This window comes from Scaptodrosophila lebanonensis, unplaced genomic scaffold (genome assembly GCF_003285725.1).
Source record: "Scaptodrosophila lebanonensis strain 11010-0011.00,11010-0021.00 unplaced genomic scaffold, SlebRS2 tig00000080-arrow-pilon, whole genome shotgun sequence".
Lineage (NCBI taxonomy): Eukaryota > Metazoa > Arthropoda > Insecta > Diptera > Drosophilidae > Scaptodrosophila > Scaptodrosophila lebanonensis.
The window spans coordinates 1259647-1283268 of NW_022060561.1; the positions used below are offsets into that span (position 1 = coordinate 1259647).

General features: G+C 39.4%; 3 protein-coding genes across 5 annotated transcripts in view; 1 reads left to right on the plus strand and 2 right to left on the minus strand.

Annotated features, from left to right (window-relative positions):
• The first annotated feature begins 1557 nt into the window (after positions 1-1557).
• Positions 1558-7621, plus strand: LOC115625834 (protein SMG5). Of its 2 annotated transcripts, XR_003995552.1 has the most exons (8): positions 1558-1737; positions 2267-2451; positions 2512-4166; positions 4240-5555; positions 5618-5750; positions 5844-6002; positions 6067-6597; positions 6738-7621. XR_003995552.1 is itself a non-coding variant. In XM_030521029.1 (7 exons), the coding sequence occupies exons 2-7, from the start codon at positions 2282-2284 to the stop codon at positions 6306-6308; spliced, it is 3675 nt and encodes a 1224-aa protein (XP_030376889.1). In that variant the 5' UTR covers positions 1558-1737; positions 2267-2281; the 3' UTR covers positions 6309-7621. The 2 variants fall into 2 exon arrangements, 1 of the variants encoding a protein (XP_030376889.1); XM_030521029.1 differs by having other exon boundaries at positions 6067-7621.
• Positions 7622-9128: 1507 nt separating this feature from the next.
• On the minus strand, positions 9129-9902 carry LOC115625981 (C-type lectin 37Db-like). The gene is made up of 2 exons (XM_030521227.1): positions 9815-9902; positions 9129-9752 (listed from the first exon to the last, which is right to left on the minus strand). The coding sequence occupies exons 1-2, from the start codon at positions 9876-9878 to the stop codon at positions 9277-9279; spliced, it is 540 nt and encodes a 179-aa protein (XP_030377087.1). The 5' UTR covers positions 9879-9902; the 3' UTR covers positions 9129-9276.
• A 2978-nt stretch (positions 9903-12880) lies between these two features.
• LOC115626177 (centaurin-gamma-1A) overlaps positions 12881-23622 on the minus strand; it is an 84325-nt gene continuing 73583 nt past the window's right edge. For both annotated transcript variants that reach the window (XM_030521452.1, XM_030521454.1), the window contains exons 3-9: positions 18435-18576; positions 17360-17494; positions 15790-17271; positions 15561-15678; positions 15279-15497; positions 14523-14670; positions 12881-14457 (exon numbers count right to left, since the gene is read on the minus strand). In XM_030521452.1, coding sequence (XP_030377312.1) covers positions 14128-14457; positions 14523-14670; positions 15279-15497; positions 15561-15678; positions 15790-17271; positions 17360-17494; positions 18435-18576 — 2574 coding nt within the window. In that variant the 3' untranslated portion in view covers positions 12881-14127. The remainder of the gene's footprint in view (positions 14458-14522; positions 14671-15278; positions 15498-15560; positions 15679-15789; positions 17272-17359; positions 17495-18434; positions 18577-23622) is intronic.

Consider the following 23622-nt stretch of genomic DNA (forward strand, 5'->3'; position numbering starts at 1 on the left):
AACAAAATGATAATTTTTGCGCCCTGTATTTCATAAAGGGGTATACGAGAACGTTAAAAAGAATCTAAGCTCGGTTCATAGATCCGTCTGTTTGCATCTACAGTCGCTAAAACTTTGTTTTTCCATGCTTTTAATTTAGACATCTTTATACCTTTAGCTATAAAAATATGATTATTTGTTTATATTATGATATGATACGAGTTTTTTTAGTGCTTCTTTAAAACTGACTTGCTTATTAATTTTACTTTTAATTAAAAATAATTTAAGTCTATTGTTTATTTATACTCTAACAGATTATTTTTACTTATCCAATAAATATATGCATTTATTTGAAATTGCAACTGTACTTAATATCGGTTTATAACTACAATAAATATAAAAAAATTGTTCGCTATTTTTTAAAAATATTCAAATTTTATACTTTTTAATAAGAGAATAATAAAAATCAGTTAATCTAAAGCAGCCTGCAGAGTATTTCAAAGTCGAGCTTCACATTTACACACGTTTTAACATTAATTATGAAATTGCCACTTGGTAGCGAACAATGAATGAGCAATCAGTTAGTTCCCTATATATTCTACCTCTTACTTGCTAATTTCCTTCAAAGGTTCTGGTCATAGTATGTGCAATGACCGCACTTGATAATGAACTGAGGTAAGTATTGTTCAAACAGAGCCCATATCTGTAATCAAACAAAACAAATTCCTAAGATTTCCAACTCTTCTCAGAAATTGCTTACCAACAAGCTGAAGGCTAAGAACCAACGATATCATCAGTTGTAGGCAACTAGCCATCTATTTATATTTCGCTATATCTGCAAATACAGATTATCTTTCAGAATTCCTTGAAATAAACAAGAATTTTATGAATATCAGCATCTTATCGTGTGTTCATCATTTTATAACTTTTTTTAATGAACAATAATATTTAAAATTTTATAAGAGCGTACGATATTATTACTATGTTAAGGTAAAGCTTTACTACGATAAAATTATAAATTAATAATACTTATATATTATTAATTTTTGTTGAAATTGGTGTTGAAACAATTTAAAATCTTTATCAGCAATCAGACAAATTTTTAAATACTATATATCTCATTATATCTATTATATTTCTAAAAAAAAGTGTTGCTAAAGAATTTGGTTTATACAGATGTCATCGAAATTATTTTGTACTGCATAAGCACAGCTATTTTAATTGTTTCGTTAAACCATTAACAATACAATAAAGGTGCTTGCTTGAAATTAAAAATCATTGTTGAATTAAATGGCATTTTAAGTTTTTTTTAAAGCAAATTCTGATTTCCGGATTTCAGACGAAACGTGCCCAGCTTATTTTATATTTAGTAGCTATTATTTTAAATGTATTTGCGTCAACCGTTAACGGTTACGCAACGACGCTAACTTGACGTTTGTTAAGGCAGTTTACCAACACTGAACAATGTTTGAATCCATACACGTTCAAGCAGCTGCGCTGAGATTTATTTCTTTTAAGTTATCAAACAGGCGAAAACAATTTTCAATACGTTACGCATTGAGTTTTATGCAGTTTGTAAATGTTATATTATGGATTCTCCAACCTTTGCACAGTGAACTAGTTTGTGCATGATACGAGTACTTATCGATAACACGGGACGTGCGCGGCCTGACCGTGCAGTGCGTCAGTGTTAACAAAGAAGGGAAAAACAACGCAACGTGAACTGTGGAACATTAAACAATATAAAAACTGATAAAGGTAATGCAAATGCCATATAAGTCTGCCATTTTGGCGATTAAAACGAACGCAGTCAGGCGACAACTTAATTTAAGCAAAAACTGTGTCCAGTGCGTAGAATTGAAGGGAAAATCAAAACGCTAAAGAAACCTTGCATGGAAAATGCCAGAGCAGGCCCGCGCAGCAACAACAACGGCGAGAAAAAGAAACGGCAAGACCAGTTCAATTGATTATTCAATAACACGAAAATATACAATACAACCAAAGAACCATGCGCGCGTATGTATGGGTGGAATATTAACAACAAAACAATAAAACGCAATACAAACTAAAAAAAAAACAACTTGCAGACTGTTCGTCATAAAAAAACCCAAAAAAGCTGAAATTCTCGAAACAGCTGTAAGATGGTTACGTTGTTGTTGTTTTTGTTATTTAAGGGTGCTACAAAAATATGTAAACAAAGTTTACATTGCATTGTTGCTTTATATTTGTATTTAATTTTTATTTTACACTATCTACATCTCCCTATATGTATGTATATATTTTTTAGTCTCGATTGAGCGCCATGGAGACAACACTGAGTTCTGGGGGCTCGAACGCCTCCAGCGAATGCGCTGTTGACGGGGGCGGTGGTTTGGGTCGCAATAATTGCCTGGACGCTGCTCTATGCGGCATAGCCAACAACAATGGCCACGGCAATGCCAGCCTGAGTCAAGAGGTGAAGGATTTGTATCGGTAAGTGCGGATAGAAATTTTCGGAGCACATTTAACTTAACTTCCCTTCCACCCTTACAGCTCCCTCTATACCGCCTCTAAGCAGCTGGACGATGCCAAACGGAATGTGCAGAGCATTGGACAACTATTCCAACATGACATTGAGGAGAAACGCGCCACTCTGGTGCAGCTGTGCAGACAAATCATTTTTAAGGACTATCAGTCCGTGGGCAAGAAGGTGCGTGAGGTAATGTGGCGTCGCGGCTACTATGAGTTCATTGCCTATGTGAAAAAGCATTGGCACAAGCAGGGCGCAGATGCCAACATCGTCAAGGAAAACATGCAGAAACTGGAACGCTTTCTGTGCGCGGGCATTTACAACTACAAGCGATTGTCGGCCAAAATGGAGGAAATCTACGACTTGGATTTAAAATACCTCATTGATTTCTCTATCATCAGCGAAGGCTACATTGACGACTTGATTGTCGAGTCGGCTTGCCATGAACAGTCCGCTCATACGCAAGCCGTGGACAAAAGCTTGGAAGCGGTGTCCTTTGCCTTGGACACCATACACTCATCGCTTTTGAGTCTAGGCGACTTGCATCGCTATTTTCTGGACTTTCGCATTGACAGCCAGCTGAGCATTAATAAGCAGCAAGTAGCTAAATACTATTTGGAAGCCTTTAAGCTAAACCCTGCAATCGGCATGGCCCAAAATCAGCTGGGCACTCTGTATTACGGTCAGAACTTTGATTTGGACTCAACGTACCACTATCTCTACTCGCTCGTGTGCATCATACCCTTCGAGCTAAGTGAGAATAATTTGAACAAACTTTTTGCCAAGCATACGGAGTATTTGGAGAAAATGGATCCGGCCAAACTGGACTTCAATATAGAGGATTTCTATGCCCGTTTCTATCTGATTGTAGACATTTTCTTTTTCGACAAGGAAGTGCCCGACTTCAATTCGCTTTGTCATTGTGTGCTCATTGATTTGCGCAAAATTCTCTGCTCACAGCAGCTGCATGTGAGCGAGGCGAGCGTCTTTAAGATCATCTCCATTCTATTCTTTTGCCTATCAAAGCTGAAGATGATCAATTCACCTAAAGTGTATTCTCTCCATGCCTTTCTGGTGGCCGCCTGTTCGGATTTAATGGACGCCTGCATTGTCAATATTGAGCAAACCATTTTGGCCAAGGCATCCGAGAATGAAAAATTCCAGGCGGTCTACGAGGAAAAATTCGTAGAGTTCGACACGCTGGTGCGCAAATCACGCAACGAGTATAAGAATTGGCTGGCCGCTGTAGGGGAGTGCGAGCGCAAGGATAAAAAGCTATTGGCGAAGCCGCATTCTCTCAAAGATTTCTCATCGGATTCGCGTGAGAGCCAGCACTCTGTAGATGACAATTGCCTGAAGAATCAAGAAGCTGCAGATGGTGACAAACATAACGCTGGCGAGCCCATCTCAACCCGTTCCAGCGATGAGGCCAAAGAGAGCGATCTGAAGACTCCTTTGTCCTGCAAGAGCAAGAAACGTGGCATGCGTTTGCGCAGACGACGACGCAAGATTGCGCAATCTGATGACAGCTCTTGTTATGACAGCGAAAGCGACATGGACACCGATTTTTACACTGACGAAGAGGACTACACCGACCTCAGCTCAAATTTTGATACAGACTTCAGTGACATTGAAGTTGCCGAACGCGGTGGCGGGGGCGACGAGCAATACGATGCCGGTACGTAGAAATTGTTAAATGCACAGCAGTGTAAGCTGTCTGGCTGAAATAATTATTTGATTGGCTATTTCAGATGATTATAACAAGAACGGTGAGCGTCAACGCAGGGCTGCCGAGCGTCTTTTGGCTGGGGCCAAGCTTGCAGTTCCAACTCCTGCTACAGCTGGCATATCGATGAATGCCAACTCGAATTATTCGGACAGCGAAGATGTCGTCATTGAGGAGGAGAAAATAGTTTATCCCGAAGAAGTGCTGGAGAAGCGACCCAACTCGCAGGAGATTGATTCCGAGGAGCTGTTGCGCAGTTTTGAGGTGCTGCAGTTGCATGCCAATGGCAGTGGCACGCTCAATTTTAAGAGCACTGAGGACGCTACAAGCGAGCAACCAGATGCAAACTTTTTGCCGCCTGTCAACTGCTCCGAACCACCCAAGAAACTCGTCTATCGCAACAAGTACACTAAGATAAATCCCAATATCATCATTGATTGCCTGCACAATGAGCCCACAATACGCGCACTGAAAATGCTCTTCGATTGGCTGCGTATCAACCCAGAAATTCTCATTGGCTGCTATCACTCGAATCCAGAGTTTGTGCACAAGATAATGAAGCTGCTGAATTATTGCAACATTGACATTTTCACGCGTAAAGTGTTCTTTGAACGTGAGCTACTAAACACGCCGAATGTGCGTGAGGCACTCGTCGAGCTCTTCGATGTGCGCGCCAATGTACCACTTAGTGAGGACTTCGCCTTCAAGAACTTTGATATTTTCCAAAGCACACAAATCACACTGGATTGGGAGACCATCATACGGGAGCGGGTAACGCCGCAGGAGGAGTCTATCTTGCGCATCTTCAAAATGGTCGATTTTGGTTTCTTCATCTGCAAGCAGAAAAAGTTTAATTATCGGTTCTGCGTGAAGACACGTCGCTTCACCGAGAACCAAAAGAAAAAGCGCGAGGAGAAGAAGGGCTGCTCATCGCAGCGACGTCGTGAACGACGCACAGCTCCCAAGGCCACACGCAAACGTAACGAGGGACGCACTCGCCGCTACTCGGATCGCAAGAATGGCATCGTTCGCAAAAGCTATACCAGCAATGAAGAGAAGGATACCGTGGAGGAGTGCCGCAAATTGCCACGCAAGGGCTACCTGCGCAATCGCAACGCCGAGAAGGCGGCTGCAGTTATAACTAGCGCCACAGGCACTGGTGGTGGCGCCTCTGCCGCTGGTGGCACTTCAGCCTCAACCACCACAAACAGCGTTATTGAGAAGTTAAATGTGCAGTCCAGCAGCGGAGCTGATGAGGAACGTTCCGAGGCCATGTCCAAGAAATGCGAAATAATGGGCAAATTGTGGCTACAAAACGAGGTGGAAACTTTGGAAGAAGAGGTAGGTTTTTTGTATTTACACAGAAGTTTATTCTATTTACATGCAATTCTCATTTCCCTTAGCTGCGTGACAGCACCGCCAATGTGGTCATGACGCCATTTGTGGTGGTCGATGCCAAGGCTCTGACTGAATACAATGGCATTGTCAAGTCCCTAGTTAGAACCAAGAAGTGCATCGTGCTCATTCCCAATGCGGGTAAGCATCTTAAAAATACAGATCATTAAATTGGTTAAGTTAAAGAATTTCTTTTGTTTTCTGTTCTAATATTATTTACATTGTTTGTTGCAGTGTTCAACGAGCTGGACGATTTGAAGAAGCGCAGCGAAAATGTGCGCCATGTGATTCGTTGGCTGGAGCAGGAGTTCAAGCACGGCAATCGCCATTTGCGCGCTCAACGCGACAATGAAAGTCAACCATTGTCCTTGTTGAAGGTCTCCCGCAAGATGGGTAAGTTGTTTAAGAAGCTTATTAGGCACCTCCTAATCTTTTATTCGTTTGCAATTGTCTTCAGATCGCGACGCCTCATCCTTTTTGCAAATTGCACAGTTCTGCAATCATTTGGTAGCCAATCATGCCGATCCCCATGTGAGCGAGTTTCAAAAGAACGTCGTTACCTATTTGTCGGGCGATAACTTGCACGAGAAGAATCGTCAGCAACAGAACTTTAGCTATACAGGCATACTGGACTCCATACCCGTGCGCTACGATCAGATTGCCAGTTTCTATGCCAAATTCAAGGCCAACAAAAAATGAGTGAGGCTCGTAAAAAACTAGGCAAAATGGATGCAAGCGTGTGTGTGTGTGTTCTCTCTGTATACAAACGACATGGAGTTCCCAAGTTAACGAAGTTTCTCAAGCAATCGATGCCAGAGCGATTGTCGCAAAATTTTGTCGTCGCCGCGGCGAAAAATACAGCAGCAGCAGGTGGTAAATAAAAAGGCGATCGCAGCAACAGAGGTTGGTTAACAGACACACAACAACAACCAAATCAACGTAAACTATGCAGAAAACCATTAGGACTACAATTCTAACGACAACAGAGGTGGGTGGCAGCGTTTGCAACAAAGCTTGTTGTGTTAGACCAAAAAACAAACAAAAACAACAAAAAACACACATAACTAAAAGAATATGCAGGAAAAAATTCACTTTCAATTCAATGGCAATGATCATATCGACCTACAGCTAATGTAAATGGACAAACGGCCTTATTACCAATGGACAAAAGAAAAAATCTAAGAAAAAAATCTAAAAAAAAACCTTAAAAAATGAGTTACTTTTCAAATCCAAACTATCCCCCGTACATGCGTGTTCCACATTCGGACGCATGTAGCATCGAAGGCGACGCAGTTGCAAGGGCGAGAACATCTTGGGAGGCGGAGGAGCAGCAGGAGGAGGAGGAGGATGGGGTTGGCAGATGAAAACAACATGCAGCAATCAACTTTTAGTCTTCGAGTGCCGCTCATGAAGATCAGTGCTCGGAATCACGTTCATTTGCCAAACGGCTGAATGCTTTTAAGGACCTCTAGACAGCATCTGCCGTTGTTATTTGGCAGCGCTCTTCATAGCCATACAGCCCTACATTATGCACCACTATTTCTCTGATACAAACTGCACAATTTCGAACTTAGCTCAAAAAAACAGCAATAACAATGCTCCTACCTTTTTCATGCCTTATTGATTTCAAACTTTCGAACACGATTTCCGTTACATGCAAGGTCCATACTTGTTTGCGCGCAATTCTTTATTTTTTAACAAAATTGAATAATACAACAAAAAAAACAGAAAGAAAGAGAATTCTTTTAAACCGCTTCACTATATAAATCATATATAACAACAACAGTACTATATAATAAAAAAAATGTTGGGCAGATTCCATCACATAATTGGTCAGTCAAGTAGTGCACACAAAAGAAGCTCATCACGTTTAATGAAATTTTCAACAATTTATTTACAACAAGCTACAACTGTATCATCATCATTCAAGAAAACGCATATTATATTAATACATATATGTAACATTTTGTTCAAGAAATAATATCAATAAAGTGCCCAACTAAAAAAACAAACTCTTAAAAGTGGTTTTTAGCAGCAGATTTAGAAAAGGGGTCAATTGTTTACCTGGTTCATAAATACTTCTGATTTCTTATTTAAATAATTCTGAATTAGAGGCATTCATATTCCCTAATAGGAGTAATTGATCAAAAACAATTTGTAATACTACAACTTCGTCAGTTATTTTTTATTATTTTTAATTTTCTGTAATTATTCTACACATATGTACAGAGTATTTCAAGGTCGGGTAGTTTTTAAATTGTTAGAATGGCTCACCATAATCTAAAGCTCTGTCATATTAATTAAATGGTATTATAAAGCCGTCATAAACATAGTTTATTGACTTCCCGGTAATAATATTGTATTGATAGGTAGTCCAAGTATAAAAGCTCGAATATGGCGAAATATTCTCATTGTTTTGTTAACATTCTCCAGACAAGTTTCAGAAAATGTATTATTCTCCCATTTGTCGGGTAACATTTAATTGAATATTTCCAAAAATAAAAGCATTAGGCTTACCGAGTGAACTTTTTAGCTGCCAATGTGGTCCCCAGAACGCAAGTCCACCAAATAGACGGTATACCGAATGGGATCCCAGTGGATATTGCACCTTTTAAGAAAATCGGCGACAAGTACTACTTTATTGAAACTGGTGTTAAGCTGAATTGGTTTGGTACAGAGCACAGAGGGGCACAGGGGGTCATCTGTTGCATTTGGAGTCCGAGACGATATAACAGATCTGTGGCTGAGCAGCAATTATGTTTCGACTACCACGGGCCAAAACGCACCATTTTTAAATTGGCATCCAAATGAACCGAATAATCATGGCGGCAACGAACATTGTGTTACTGTGTGGAGTACCACCTTCTTGATGAATGATGATCTGTGCTCAACAAACTTTAATTTTGTCTGCGAAACAAATAGCCCACGTAGTGTGTCAGTAGTGGTTTGGTAAAAAAAAAAGACAAAATTATCAGAGCTTCTGGTAAAATAGTTCAGAAACTAATCAACTTATTTTGGAATAATAATTAGGAATTTGTAGCAAAAGCCGATATATTAGAAGCCTATTGGCTGATCTACTACCCCTAATTCTGTTTTCACACGGTTTAAAAATTGTATACATGGTTACACGACATTATTCCAATAAGCACGATTTCAAATAACATATGATCAATGTGTTTTATTCACGGTTTTTTGGGATAATATCACATACCTGAACGATTTTTTTGGCTTTCAGCGACAAAAATAAATACTAACCCATGAAAAAGTCCTTTTGGCCAATTTAAACGATTGCTATCCAAACCTTTTTAAAAAAAATATCGCTTTGCAATAAAATATATTTTATTTTTTACATTTTGATTGATGTGACGTTGAAATAAATATAAATTCTAATACATCAGTGGAATCAGTAGAACACAGTTTTTTCTGGAACCAATCTACCATGTAAAATCAGAATTAGGTGTACATATTTTTGTTTTAAAAAAAACAAACACTTCGTAAATAATTAATAAACATACCAGATATGCTCGCAAATCGTTGATTGATTTTATTGACTTTACATCAATTAGATGCCGTTGGGCTTCTAATACATCGGTTTTTGCAATCAATGCCTAATTATTGACGTTAGTTCATTAGTTAGTTAACTGTTTTACCAAAGGCCCTGTTATCTTTACCAAACAACTACTGAAACCGTACGTGGGCTATTTTTTTCGCAGATAAAATGTAAAGGTTGTTTGCAATTATAATCATTCATTGAGTGGTTGGTATCCCACAAGTGAATACAATGTTCGTTGCCACCATAATTATTCGGCTCATTTGGAAGCCATTTTAAAAATGTTGCTTTTAGGCCTGTGGTAGTCGAAACATAATTGCCGCTCTGCCCCAGATCGGTTATATCCGTCCAATAATAATGCCGACCCGTCATATGTTGTTCAATGGCCTTTAGCTCCGCCTCGGACTCCAAATGCAACAGATGGCCACCTAGTTGGTGACATTTATGGTCTGCTTCAAACCAATTTAGCGCAACGCCTTCTTCAATAAAGTAGTACTTGTCGCCGATTTTCTTAAAAGGTGCAATATCCACTGGGATCCCATTCGGTATACCGTCTCTTACGTGGACTTGCGTTTTGGGTATCACATTGGCAGCTAAAAAGTTCACTAGGTAAGCCTAATGCTTTTGTTTTCTGAAATATTCAAGTAAATGTTACCCGACAAATGGGAGAGTGTGCTGCAGAGTACCAATATTGTTATTGAATAATAATACAAGTACATGTTTTGGAACTAGTCTGGAGAAAGTTAAGAAAACAATGAATGCAATATTGCAATTTGCGGACTCTTATAGTGTTGTCAAGCTAATAACCATATATGGATGTGTGCATTTATTATCTTTATGAGCGCCGCCATTGACAAATCTGTTTGCAGTTGTTAAGATTGAAGTTGATTGATTGTTGTCCAAACCATTAAAGTCAAAAGTGAATGCAAAACAAGTGGAGAAGCTCAAGTCGGCTGTCCCAACTCTGAAATACTCTGTATATAGTTGTAGAACATTTGCAGAAGTTCATAAAAATTAAGTTAATCAACAAAATGAAACAAACTTGCACAGCGCACACACATAAGGCATCTTTGTGAAAATTTGGAGTCTCTAGCTCTTATAGTCTCTGAGTAACCTACAAATTTTATTTTATTTTCATAATTTCCAGAATTTGTTAACTCTTACTTCGCCATCGCTATTTATTTGAATGAGACGCTTCTGGGATCCGCGAGTCCATTTAAAATAGACGGTACAACCGGGACTCCATAACCGTAAACATCGCCTGATAATGCACAGCATCCTCGTTGTAATCGGCACAGTACTTTTGATAAGCGTCGACCGGACCACTACAACATAACGCTTACGATTCAGGGGATAAATGTTTCCACATCCATTGCCTTCCATGCCAAAAACCTAAAACTGTAGATCTGCAAAACGCGATTTACTTATGATTGGTATTTAACCAATAAATAAACTAGTTTTTCTTTAAATACCAGAAGAGTTGTTTCTCCACTAAGAGCAATAGAACTGAGTTCTCGACTCTACAGCTCTTCGGCTAACGCCCAACAAATGAATGCGTAATGCGAAACCTTCACCTTATTGCATACACTTTTTATGTTTATTAATCTTTCAGTGTGCATGCATCAGCGAAAATACTAATAGAAATAAAAGAAGTTGTTGGGGGCTTTTTCATGCGTATAAACACGCTCTTATTAACCCTGAAACAGTCGATAGGGCACAATTGCCCCATTTGCAGGTAAAAAAGGAACTATCAAGGTTTCTGGTTTTTTATTACAAACCATTTTGTTCCTTTATTTGTCAAATTGTTTGTCGAAATTTTATGTTGGTATGCTTGTATTATATATTTAAAGGTGGGATGTGGACTTTTGATGCTGAAGTGGCTTCGCTTAGGTGCCTCGTATGAGAAGCGCAGAGGAGGGCCGTCTTTTGAATTTCATTTAAAATAATTATTATTTATTTGATTTTCTGGATTTTTGATGCTGACGTGGCTTTGCTTAGGTGCCTCGTATGAGAAGCGCAGGGGAGGGCAGTCTTTTGAATTTAATTTAAAATAATTATTATTTATTTATTTATTTGATTTTCTGCATTTTTGATGCTTCAGTGGCTTTGCTTAGGTGCCTCGTATGAGAAGCGCAGAGGAGGGCAGTTTTTTGAATTTAATTTAAAATAATTATTATTTATTTATTTATTTGATTTTCTGCATTTTTGATGCTGAAGTGGCTTCGCTTAGGTGCCTCGTATGAGAAGCGCAGAGGAGGGCAGTCTTTTGAATTTAATTTAAAATAATTATTATTTATTTATTTATTTGATTTTCTGCATTTTTGATGCTTCAGTGGCTTCGCTTAGGTGCCTCGTATGAGAAGCGCAGAGGAGGGCAGTTTTTTGAATTTAATTTAAAATAATTATTATTTATTTATTTATTTGATTTCTTTGGCTTATGATGCATACGTGGCTTCGCTCCGTGTCTCGTATGAGAGGCGTAGAGGAGGGCAGTCTTTTGAATTTAATTTAAAATAATTATAATTTATTTATTTATTTGATTTTCTGGATTTTTGATGCTGACGTGGCTTTGCTTAGGTGCCTCGTATGAGAAGCGCAGGGGAGGGCAGTCTTTTGAATTTAATTTAAAATAATTATTATTTATTTATTTGATTTTCTGCATTTTTGGTGCTGACGTGGCTTTGCTTAGGTGCCTCGTATGAGAAGCGCAGAGGAGGGCAGTCTTTTGAATTTAATTTAAAATAATTATTATTTATTTATTTGATTTTCTGGATTTGTGATGGTGACGTGGCTTTGCTTAGGTGCCTCGTATGAGAAGCGCAGAGGAGGGCCGTCTTTTGAATTGAATTTAAAATAATTATTATTTATTTATTTATTTGATTTTCTGCATTTTTGATGCTGACGTGGCTTCGCTTAGGTGTCTCGTATGAGAAGCGCAGAGGAGGGCAGTCTTTTGAATTTAAAATAATTATTATTTATTTATTTGATTTTCTGCATTTTTGATGCTGACGTGGCTTTGCTTAGGTGCCTCGTATGAGAAGCGCAGAGGAGGGCAGTCTTTTGAATTTAATTTAAAATAATTATTATTTATTTATTTATTTGATTTTCTGCATTTTTGATGCTGAAGTGGCTTCGCTTAGGTGCCTCGTATGAGAAGCGCAGAGGAGGGCAGTTTTTTGAATTGAATTTAAAATAATTATTATTTATTTATTTATTTGATTTTCTGCATTTTTGATGCTTCAGTGGCTTCGCTTAGGTGCCTCGTATGAGAAGCGCAGAGGAGGGCAGTTTTTTGAATTTAATTTAAAATAATTATTATTTATTTATTTATTTGATTTTCTGCATTTTTGATGCTTCAGTGGCTTCACTTAGGTGCCTCGTATGAGAAGCGCAGAGGAGGGCAGTTTTTTGAATTTAATTTAAAATAATTATTATTTATTTATTTATTTGATTTCTTTGGCTTATGATGCATACGTGGCTTCGCTCCGTGTCTCGTATGAGAGGCGTAGAGGAGGGCAGTCTTTTGAATTTAATTTAAAATAATTATTATTTATTTGATTTTCTGCATTTTTGATGCTGACGTGGCTTCGCTTAGGTGCCTCGTATGAGAAGCGCAGAATTTAATTTAAAATAATTATTACTTATTTATTTACACTATAAAAACCGATATTTATTTTCACAGATCGGTGCTTCGAATGCTATTGAAATGAAAGAAGACTGATTTCAAATAAAAAGTTTTATAGATTTTTATTGAAGTTTTCTTGTGTGATTTTTTGTGTGCTGCTTTTTTTTTCATTCAATTAGATTGGTTTTTTTTGTCACGCGTTACATTATCGCTTCATTTTTTTCTGGCTTGCCGTATTAATCGTACAAATAGCTGACACATCGACTCAGTGTTCGCGGGTGTATACATATAGGGTGTATATAGATTTATAACTATGTTGTATAAATTGTTTGAAATACTTTCAAGTGGTGCTACATACATACGAGTACACTGTATATCGATCCATTCGTATATACTTCATAAATTGTGTATATAAATTTCTATTTTTTTTAGTACAAATTACAGCATTACTTTAATCAGTTTTGTGTCCAACAAATATTGTATTTAGATTTGATGCTTTCTATTTAGGTTTTACTGTAGATTTTGGTTCTTCCTCATCATAAACTACATTTTAAGCGTGTTTTAACCGATTCGATTATCAAGCAATTTCAACTATGAATATATATATAAGTATAAGTTCATGTTTTTGGCTTTAATCTTAGATTCCCTTTGTTTAGTACGTATATGTATGTATGTGTATATATTAGAGTGTATATAATGTATATATAATCTGTTACTTTTTCAATGTAGTCTTTTGCATAAGAACTTGCATTTAAAACAATAATTTCTCTGCTTCTTTCTTCAATCAATCAATTAACGTGCTGAGGTCTTTCGAGTAACGCAAACAAAAACTAACATTAATAGGAGAGCTAATAAAAAACATAAAACATATGGTAATCGTCTAATCTAAAACCTGCGAGCACAATTTAAAACAAAGCAACTAAAGCAACATTAATACAAAATAATAAATTATATGCAATAACTAATGAGAGCTGAGATTACAACAGACTGTACAGAGAGACTTAGGGGCTAAGCGTATTAATAATTGTAGAATTAATTTAATTTAAAAATCATAAATAAAACTACTGTGAATTCCATTTCAATTCTTGCCAAACAGTAAACTTAATTAATTTGCACACACAATTATTCAAATACATTTTCCAATACAGATGCTATACAAGAATTTCTTTCACACTCGATGCGCGCCACAATTTAAACTAATTTCGCATTAAAAATTACACACAAATAACAAATAAAATATTTCACATTTACATACAAATATTACGCGTATTAAATTAATTTTCCTCCCATTCTTTAAAATAATTCAACTACATTTTTTCCATTTTCCCTTTAGCAAGTCGTGTTTAAATCACGCCCGACACGGACTTCTCGTACGGCGTGCCGAGTGTGTCGCGTCTGCGCGGCAGCGTGCCGCTGGCTGTCAGCGGCGCCGACTCCGGACAGCCGAGACCGACGAGCAGCTCGACCAGCGCCGTCGTATCCTCCACATTGTATTGGGGAGCAGGTATGCCGCCATTGGCGGGCGTCGACGACGGCGTCGGCTGCGGCGCTGCAGCTGCGCCCGACTGTGCGGCTGCCTTCAGCAACTTGGCCGTGGCCAGGGATTGGGCAGCCCGCGCATAAGCCAGACAGGTGCGGCCCTCGTGATCCGTGTGTCTAATGTTGGCCCCATTCTGCAAAATAGAGGATTCCATTTAGTTGAATATTCAGCTTAGAGCTCAACCAACCATTAACTCACCCAGACGAGCAGCTGTGCAATGGCCAGATTGCCGATGGCACAGGCCAAGAGCAGGGGCGTCCGCACATCCCGAGCACTCACATTCGCATTTGTCACCTCAGTGTGGGTGCAGTTGGCCAGTATGGAAACAATGGACTTTATGTCCGCTCTGTTGGCAAAACAAAAATAAGAAAAAAGTTCTTGAGTTTCGATAAGAATTACAATTTCTGACTAGTGTAGGCTGTCTGCATTAATTTCAGAGTCGCAGCTCCAAATTATAAGTCGCTTAGAGTGTGTTGTTTTATAATTAAGGCATATTCGTATACTTTTCTTGAATTCCTTTGAGTGGTATTGTTTCCCCATTTCCCCATTTTGAGACAAATTGTTGAAAATGAATACGAATAGCATTTTCACCAGGAACATAAAAGTTGCGAGACCACTGGAGTTAATTCTACGCTAGCAAGCGATATGACACGATCGCATTTCTTAAATTCCTTTTATTGGTATTGTTTACCTATTTCCCCAATTTGGAGACAAATTGTTAAAAATGAATTCGAATGCTCTTGGCACTAGAAATATGTGCGTTACAAGATCACGAGTTCATTATACTATATTGTAGGCTAAACAACTAAAGATTAAATATAGACCAAGCTAGATAACCTGAACTCTTTATTGTTAATTAATTATAGAGACACACAAATTTATGAGCCAGTTTTTGTGAATAAACGAAATGAAATAATATGAACTTAATCTCTGGATTCTTTTTCTATATCTTACCTTATGACCGCCTCAATCAGTTGCTGCCCGGGCGTATGTGTATGTGTATTGCACAGTGGGGCCAAGAATTCCTTCGCCTCGTATTTGCTGCGTATCCAGCACTCCTTCTCCTCGCGACTGGACTGAGCTGTGGGCTTGACACGCTGTCGCGTATTCGACTCCCAAACAGAGTTGGCCAAACTATTGCCAATGGCCAGCATGACGCTGAGATGGGGGGCACTGCAAAGTGTTAAGTTAGGCGTTAAAATGGGTCTTCTCTAGATAGAATGTATTGCTACTTACGACCAATCGTCCAGGCCCAGAGAGCGCACTTTCGATATGTGGGAGCCCAGGTTGCGATGTATGCCCGAGCATTCGATGCACATGAGCACGCCGAGATTAAGACTCGCCCATTCAGGATCTGTGGAATTACAATTTCGATTGTTAGTGGAATAAAATAAATAAACTCTTCACAGTCTATATGGATGATGGATTGGATTTAAGAGTATCTAGAGATTTGTTTGTCACTTACTTGGCGCTCCACAATCGACACAGTTGCCATTGCCTGGCACTTGTGTTCGTATAGCCAGCATGGCCGCCAGTTCGGTGCTCGTAGCGGGCTTCATTTTGCTGCTCTCGATGCTCTGGAGACTCTTAAAGATCTCCTGCTCTATGGCCGCGACCCACTCGTCACGCTCCTCCGAATTCGCGGCCTCGAAGTGCCACTGCTTCGAGTCCAGAGAGACAATGTAGAACTCATAGCCATCGTTGTCGTCGGCCTCGTTGGCCTTCACGATGCTGCTCTTGTTGCGGCGATGTCGCTTCTTCACATTCGGGGTTTGTGCATCCAGCTTGTTATTGGTCGAGGGTGCGGCCAGCAGTTCGATGCGTTCGCTGCCCGCTATGAAGGTCTGGGAATTGGAATTGGACATGGCTATGCCTTCATCCCCACTAGTCTGCTGTGAGGAGTTGGATTTGACGGGCTCGCCCGCGACAGAAACAGCTCCAGCGCCAGCCCCACCCGCACCCTTGAGCGTATCGAAAGCGGCGGTGAGGGAGAGTTTCTCCGTGAGCTTGCGTTGGTTGTCCTTGGCCAGCGTGAGGTATCCAATGCCCTCGCTCAGGGCCGCCTGCGACTTGCCATTGGCCAGCAGCGATGTGGTCAGCGCACTGTTCGTTATGATGGATTTGGAACCGCGTGGCTTCTGACCCGGCACCTTGACCGTCACACACTGCAAGGGAATCTCCTTGCCGTGCACATCGTCCATGTAGTCGTGGAGTGAGGGATGGTAGGTGAGACGCCCATCATCACAGAGGGTTACGTATTTTTTCTTCCACTCCTTGTTCAGCGACTTGCTGGAGCGCTTGTACAAATATCCCTGCTTGATGGGTATGGAGCGTCCACTGCCCAGTTCCCCATTCGCCTTCTGCTCCTTGTCGTTCTTCTTCGAGGAGCTGGGTATGAACAGATTGCTGCGTCGACGACTCTTGCGACTGGTGGTGGGGGTCGAGTTGGGCGTCGGTAGTTCCTTGCCTGGCGGCGGCGCCAGGTCCCGAGGATCACGCAACGTCACTAGAAAACTGTCATTCTGCTGTTGTTGTTGTTGTTGTTGTTGCTGCTGCTGCGATTGTTGTTGCTGCTGTTGGGATTGCTGCGACTGTTGCTGCTGCTGCTGCTGTTGGGTCGGATTATATTTGGTAATGTTGTTGTTCTCGTTCGTGGGCTGCATGGACCACAGCTTCTGCTCCGCATTCACGAAGTCCGCGCTCATGCGCAGTGGAATGTGTTGTGTGGACGCCGACAGTCCGTGCTGACGCGGTGGCAGCGACAAATTGCTGCCGGCCACACCACCACTACCACCATTGGCTGCCGTGGACACATTGCTGCCACTGCCGCTGCTGCTGCTGCTATGCTGATAGGAGGCTATGCCCAGTCGAGTTCCTTGCGGCGTCGTTGGCCGCGGCTGCACGGCGGCCGGCAACGGCAAACGTTGCGACAATATCTTCTGACAAGCTGGACGAAGGACGCAGGGAGAGAGGGAGGCAGAAAGTTCATTAGAATCTAATTGCAGAAAAGAGTTGTGCAGAGGGTTTTGGCTTACCGTCCTGGAACACACGCTCCACATTCAGGCCATAGGTGGCACAGGTTTCGTAGTACGAGCAACGTTTCAAATCATTTGCCAATTTGCGGGCACGCGTATCGTCGATAACCCTAGGATTGCGTTCGCTGATTGCATCTGCGGGGTAGGAGGGGGAAAATATAAAATATTTGTTGGTTATGCTAGCCTCAAGAAATTATTTATTATTTATTTATTTATGCCAACAAACAGTGACTGTCGACATAGGAAATATATAGAAATTATAAAAGCATTCATGGACCGTGTAGAAATTTGTACTAATCTTCAAATCAAAAATGTATATAAAACAATCGTTTTCGTTTATTTTATTTAAAGGAAAACATTTCCTGAGCAAAATATGAAGATTTGCAAATGCAATATTCCAAATAATAAGCAATTATTTTCAAAATAGTTTCATTTTCTAAATACATTGTTTTTATAGTTTCAAGAATATTTTGAAGTAATTGACTTCTTTTTAGGGAAATAATGTATTTGGTTTAATTCTTTTATTTTAAATAGGCATACGTTCACAATTAAACAATTTCCTAGACAAGCAATTTCTCATTAAAAAGTGATTTATTTAAAAACTACAAGCAAATCGCCATTTTCCTAAGACAAGAATATTTTTAATATGTAAAAATAGATTTGAAAACTTCAAAAATTTGATAAATCGAATTAAGAAATGTTTTAAGCTTCAATAACTCCTCCAAAAAATAGAAAATAAAATTAGTTTCGAATTTACGCTGTGGAGACAGTTTTAGAATCTCTGAAAGCTTACTCTCTCTCATAATAATATGAAACTATTTGAAACAAAAGAATTCAACACTAATAATAACAAAAGCTGAATTTATGTTTGTAAAAATTAAAAAAGAAAAACACTTAACCTTTATGAAAAATCGGGATATAAAATAAAAATAATTAAAATATAATTGATATAAAAAATAATTTCAAATATTTGCAATGCCTGTATGTATTTATATAGATATACAAGAGATTTCAATATAATTGGTGTTATCTAAGATTTAGGGCAACATTCTTCAATTCTAACAACAACACTTACCTTGCGTGCCAACCAAAATCATGGGTATGTCCTGTCCATTGCGAAAATGCGCCATTTTCGTATAATAATTGTAGACGGTATTGAAACTGCCCTCGTTCTCCAAACTGAAAACGAATATGACCGCATCCACCCAGCCAGCGAACTGTAAAGAAACCAAACACAACAGATGAGTTAAAAGGGTCCCAGATATGGTTAGGTATAGGATCTGAAAGCTAAGGGCTAACAAATTGCATGTTTTATGAACGAAAACAAAGCGCAAAATCTTGATGAAAGCGACGACGGGACGACGAGATGCAGGCAGCAACTAAAAATATCAAAAAACAACAAATAATAAGAAAAGCCAAGCCAAACAAAAACTTTGCCAGCGAGTCCTTGACTTTGTGAGGTTAAGCATGACCAGAAGGCGGGCAGAGTTTTAAGTAAACAACAACAGCAATAACAAAATGCGTCTGTCGAAGCGCACAAAAAGCGGAAGCAACAAAACAATAGCCACACACACACATGTATACTCACACACACATGCACACCTAAGCGCACACACTTGAGAAAGTCGCTAATGAAGCACTTCAATCCTTGCCCGAGGATTTTTTTCTTTTTTCACTTCTGCTCTTTGCCGTGTGCTAAACTTTTTTTTAAATGAATTCTTGTATTCCTTTTTGCTTCATGCATGCACTTGGCGACGCAATGGCGGCCTACACACACACACACACACACACGCACACACATACACTTCAACATATACATGACAAAAAGGATAATGAACTTTGGCATGGCATGTAAACAGAAAACACACACACACACACATACATACAAATGCTTATAAACAAGCTCTTTGCTCTTGTCTAGTGCGCAGGCCTATTGATTGATTGTCGGAGGCCGTAAATTATTTTACCGTTCAATTAATTATGCATTAATGACTCCTTTTTTTCCACTCCTATCCACACACACCTACACGCTTGTCGATCAATTTTTTATGTAATAGAAATTAAAGCCTTCTCCGTTTGTTTAATGCTTCTTTTTATTTTTTAAACTTTTTGTTTTGAGCACAGAGCGCAAAGCTGCCACACGCAACGCCAGTCGGCTAACAACTGTCCTTGTCGTCCTGGCGTTGTTGGTTGGCGTCGCCAGCCTCGTTGCCGTGTGCATTATGCGGTGGGTGGTTCAGTAGTCGGTGGTTCGATGGTTCGCCAGAGGGGGGGACTGCTTCGTTCTCGTCCTCATCCTCGTTGTCGCCGTTGCCGTCATTGCCGCTTTTTATGATTTGTTGTGAAAATGTATGCAGAGAAACAGGAAAACGAAGTCAGACACACAGACACAGACGCACACACACACACACACACACACACTCACCCACATACATACTCGTACAATAAAAAGCAAAAAAAGCTTTATCAAATGCTGCATGGCGACGACAAGGACGAGAATGGTAACGGAACAGGAGACACACACAACACTGCATACGAGTAGTCCGCACACACACACACACACACACACACACACACACACCGGCCATACAAAAACAATTGTCGCGCTGTGTACTGTGCAGGGCAAGCGAATAGAAATAGAAACTAAAAAACAGGAGAAAATCAAGCACACATCTTTGTATAAAGACGACAAAAAGAAAGCGATGAGTGCTGACTAACGAGGATATCTACGAAGATATTTATCTGTTCATCAGTCTATCTTTGACTGAACGCAAGTATCTTGACAAATCAAAGAGCTGCATTCACCAAACTTGGTATTTAGAACCCGTCTATAAAAATTCACGTGAATGGGAATAAGCAATGGTCCATATACAATTATGAAAAGGATCCTTTAAATATGCTTAAAAAGTGATTTAGAATATAAATTAGTATAATATATTAGTACCTAATAATACAGTTTGTGTTTAAATTAAAATGTAGGTATTTATTTGTTTAAAGTCCCAATAAAATAGGCTCCCTTAGAACAAATTTAGACGTTTTAAAAAACCCTAACTACAAGTATTTCCCTCAAATACCATCCAGCAAATACTGGCCCTACAAGAAAGTTTGAAACTTCCTCATTCATTTAATTTTTAGAAAGTCATTTAGAAAACTCGTATAATGCTTCTATAATCATGAGCCGCACTGTTTTTCAACAGAAGGAAGAGGAAAAAATCGTTCAACAGCACTGCTTACATATTCACATGCAATATTGTCATCGTCCTTTGCTCGTATACTCGTATGGTAATGATATCCTACTGCCGGGAAATAAAAGGCGCGCAATGCGCGACTGCCTGGCGACGCTGCCAACTTAGACGTCGACGTCGACATCGTTGTTGTTGTTGCTATTGCTATTGCTATTACCATTGAGTGATTTCATCCAAAGTCTTTTAGTTGCTCTTATTGTTGTCGTTCTTCTTGCTTTCGGAAAACACTGTGTTTTTCCACAGTTGTTTTTTCTTTTTTGTTGTTTTTCCCAAAGGAAGTTGACTGCCTGCTGCCTGCTGCCTTCGCTCTTCTTCATTTGTTTTGGTGGTGGGTGGCAGAGTCGTCGTCACCCACTCACCCAGGAACAGAAAATGGGGGTTATTTTTATTGAAATATGGTTTATTATGTTGCATAAAGTTGCGAATGGCAGCAGTCAGCAAAGAAAGTGACATAAAATTAGTTAAATCGGCGACGCACTTTATTGAAAGATTTCTGAATTGGAAAATATTACAACTGTGGCAGTTACAGTTGCTTTTTTTTGGAAGGGAGGGGGAGACGGTTGTGTGTGCGGCCAAGCGAGAGTGATGGACAGGGTTGACGTCACAGTTTGTCATGCACTGACATTAGCACAATATTATTATGCCATTTCATGGCATTTGTGGGTTTTTGTGTGCAGTCAGACACAGGATATGCAGTTAAGCCGACACTGATGGTAATATCGAACATTTACGAGTATGAAAGGGATTTCAAATTGTAACATTTAAGGGGGAAATAATGTTCGATTTATTAATTAAATAATGCAACTCTCAAACTATGATCTCTAATACATAAAACCTATTTTAATTGCACTTCCAATATGACTTTAAGCAGCAATTACTGTGCAAACAACAGTAACTCCTAAACTGTACAAGCGCAACTGTTACTTTTACATTCTGCTGTTAACGCAACTGTTATTGCACAGCATCCGAATGCTTGCAAAACCGCAGAAGCCGCTGTCAAACTGTCAAACATTTACAGCTGCGCTGTAAGTTTTCCCTTCAAACAAATTAGGTCAATCACATGCTTGACTTGCAAAAATGCCGCTGTCTAATTACAAAAATAAAATAAATTGAAGTTATTTAAATGAAAATCGCTAACAACAAGCGACGTTTGTGTTTAGCTGAGCCAGAAATATTCGGGATTATACTTGTACTTATGGTGAGGGCCGTCCGCGTCGCGTGTCTGGCACATTTTTTTAATTTTTGTCTGACGCAACCCTAACCCTACATGCCCTGCCCTGCCCTGCCCCGCCACACCCCCTTCTAGCTCTAGCTCTAGCGCGTGTGCAAATAGAACCGCAAATAAAAAAAAGCGAAAGTAGCTTAAAAATTATAATCCACACTTTCACCCTTTAAGCTGGGGGTTATGCCAAAGGACGAACGAACGGATCCTGCGGCGGCGCTTCCGGCAGGCGGTGCTTGGGATTTTCCATGTCAAATAATGAAAAGTGAGAGCCTGCGGGTTAGGCTCATGTGCAAATACGGCAATAGCGAAAAAAAAATTTGCACAATTCTAGAAATCAAAAGCGTATGACGAACAAAAGCTTCGAATCAATGAGTCAAAAATGTTTTTTAAAAAGGGACTAAATGTAAATATCCCGCTGTAAGTTCGCTTTAATTACGTGTATGTATTGACAATAGGGATTTAAAATGCATTTGTTGTTGACTGCAACAAAAGCAAGGGAAAAATAAAAATTGCCAAGTGCAATGCTGAATTATTTTTGGACCAGGGGTTGGGATCAGGGATTCGGGGGTTGCTTTGCCATGGCCTGGCCTGACCTGTCTGCCATCTCATGTAATCAGCCAAGTTCCACTAACACTAACACTAACTATGTGTGCTTCAACTTTAACCTTTTGTGGACTCGATACAATCAAAATGTATTGCCTACTTATTGGCGCTCAGCCAACAAACTGGCAAACAGGCAAACATATTGTGCCAGTCGGCCGCTCTTACTAAATGCCACATCACGTTTTGTCATAACGGTAAACAGACATTGGCTAGACAACAACTAAATATGTATATACTCCACACAAACAGCGTGGCAGTAAGTATGTATGTGTGTATGTGTGTGAGGCATCTTCATTGCGACAAAAGTTGCCTTTTTTGCTGCTCTCCCAACCCGCTTGGCTTGCCAAAGGTCGTAGCTCGATTGAGTGACTCAGACCCAGAGCCGCAGCCCCGTGCAGTGTGTCCGCCACTTGGCGGAGAAGTTTGGCACAAGTTTCAAACTTTCGATCTACAGTGCAAAAAAAAGACGATACCAGGGAATGGGGGATTTGTTAATTAAGCTATAAAGCGGTATATAATAAAAGTTTGTCAATAGGCTGATTGAAATGCGCACTCATAGTCCCAAAGATGTGCTGATTGGAAAATGGCAAAAAGCTATTTTATTGCCAATTTGAGGGGTTTTTCCAACAACATCATTGTATGCGCCCATTTTTCGCTCTTAAAATGTCAAACTATCTTGTATGGTCGATTCTGCTGCATAATAATAAAACAAAAATGTTTTGAAATAAAAAAAAATAAATATATAAAAACATATAACAGAATATAAACAAATATTTAAATAAAATATAAAGAAAATAAAATAAAAACACATTTTGTGTGAATTTTCACACATTTCCATAGAATTTTCGAAGCCAGAAAGAATTTAATATGATGATGTGTTCCCTTAATAGCTTTGTCCGTCTTTTATACCCATTTGAGAGTTGAATTATTCAAGTTGTGTCGAATAAATTCAAATTCTCAGCCTTTAGTTCATTTCGTTAGTCATTTAGGGGGTCAGTCACAGCTAACTAAACAATTGCCTGTCTGGTTCTGACAGTAGCTTTAATGAGTTACAGCCTTCAATTTGTTTTGCTAAACTTACGCCTAAATTCTTGTGCACTATCATCGCACTTTATTAGATATCGACTTTTTCCCAGTGTATCTGAAAAATAAAAAAACTTGTTCAACAATCAGCAGCGCACCGTAATTCG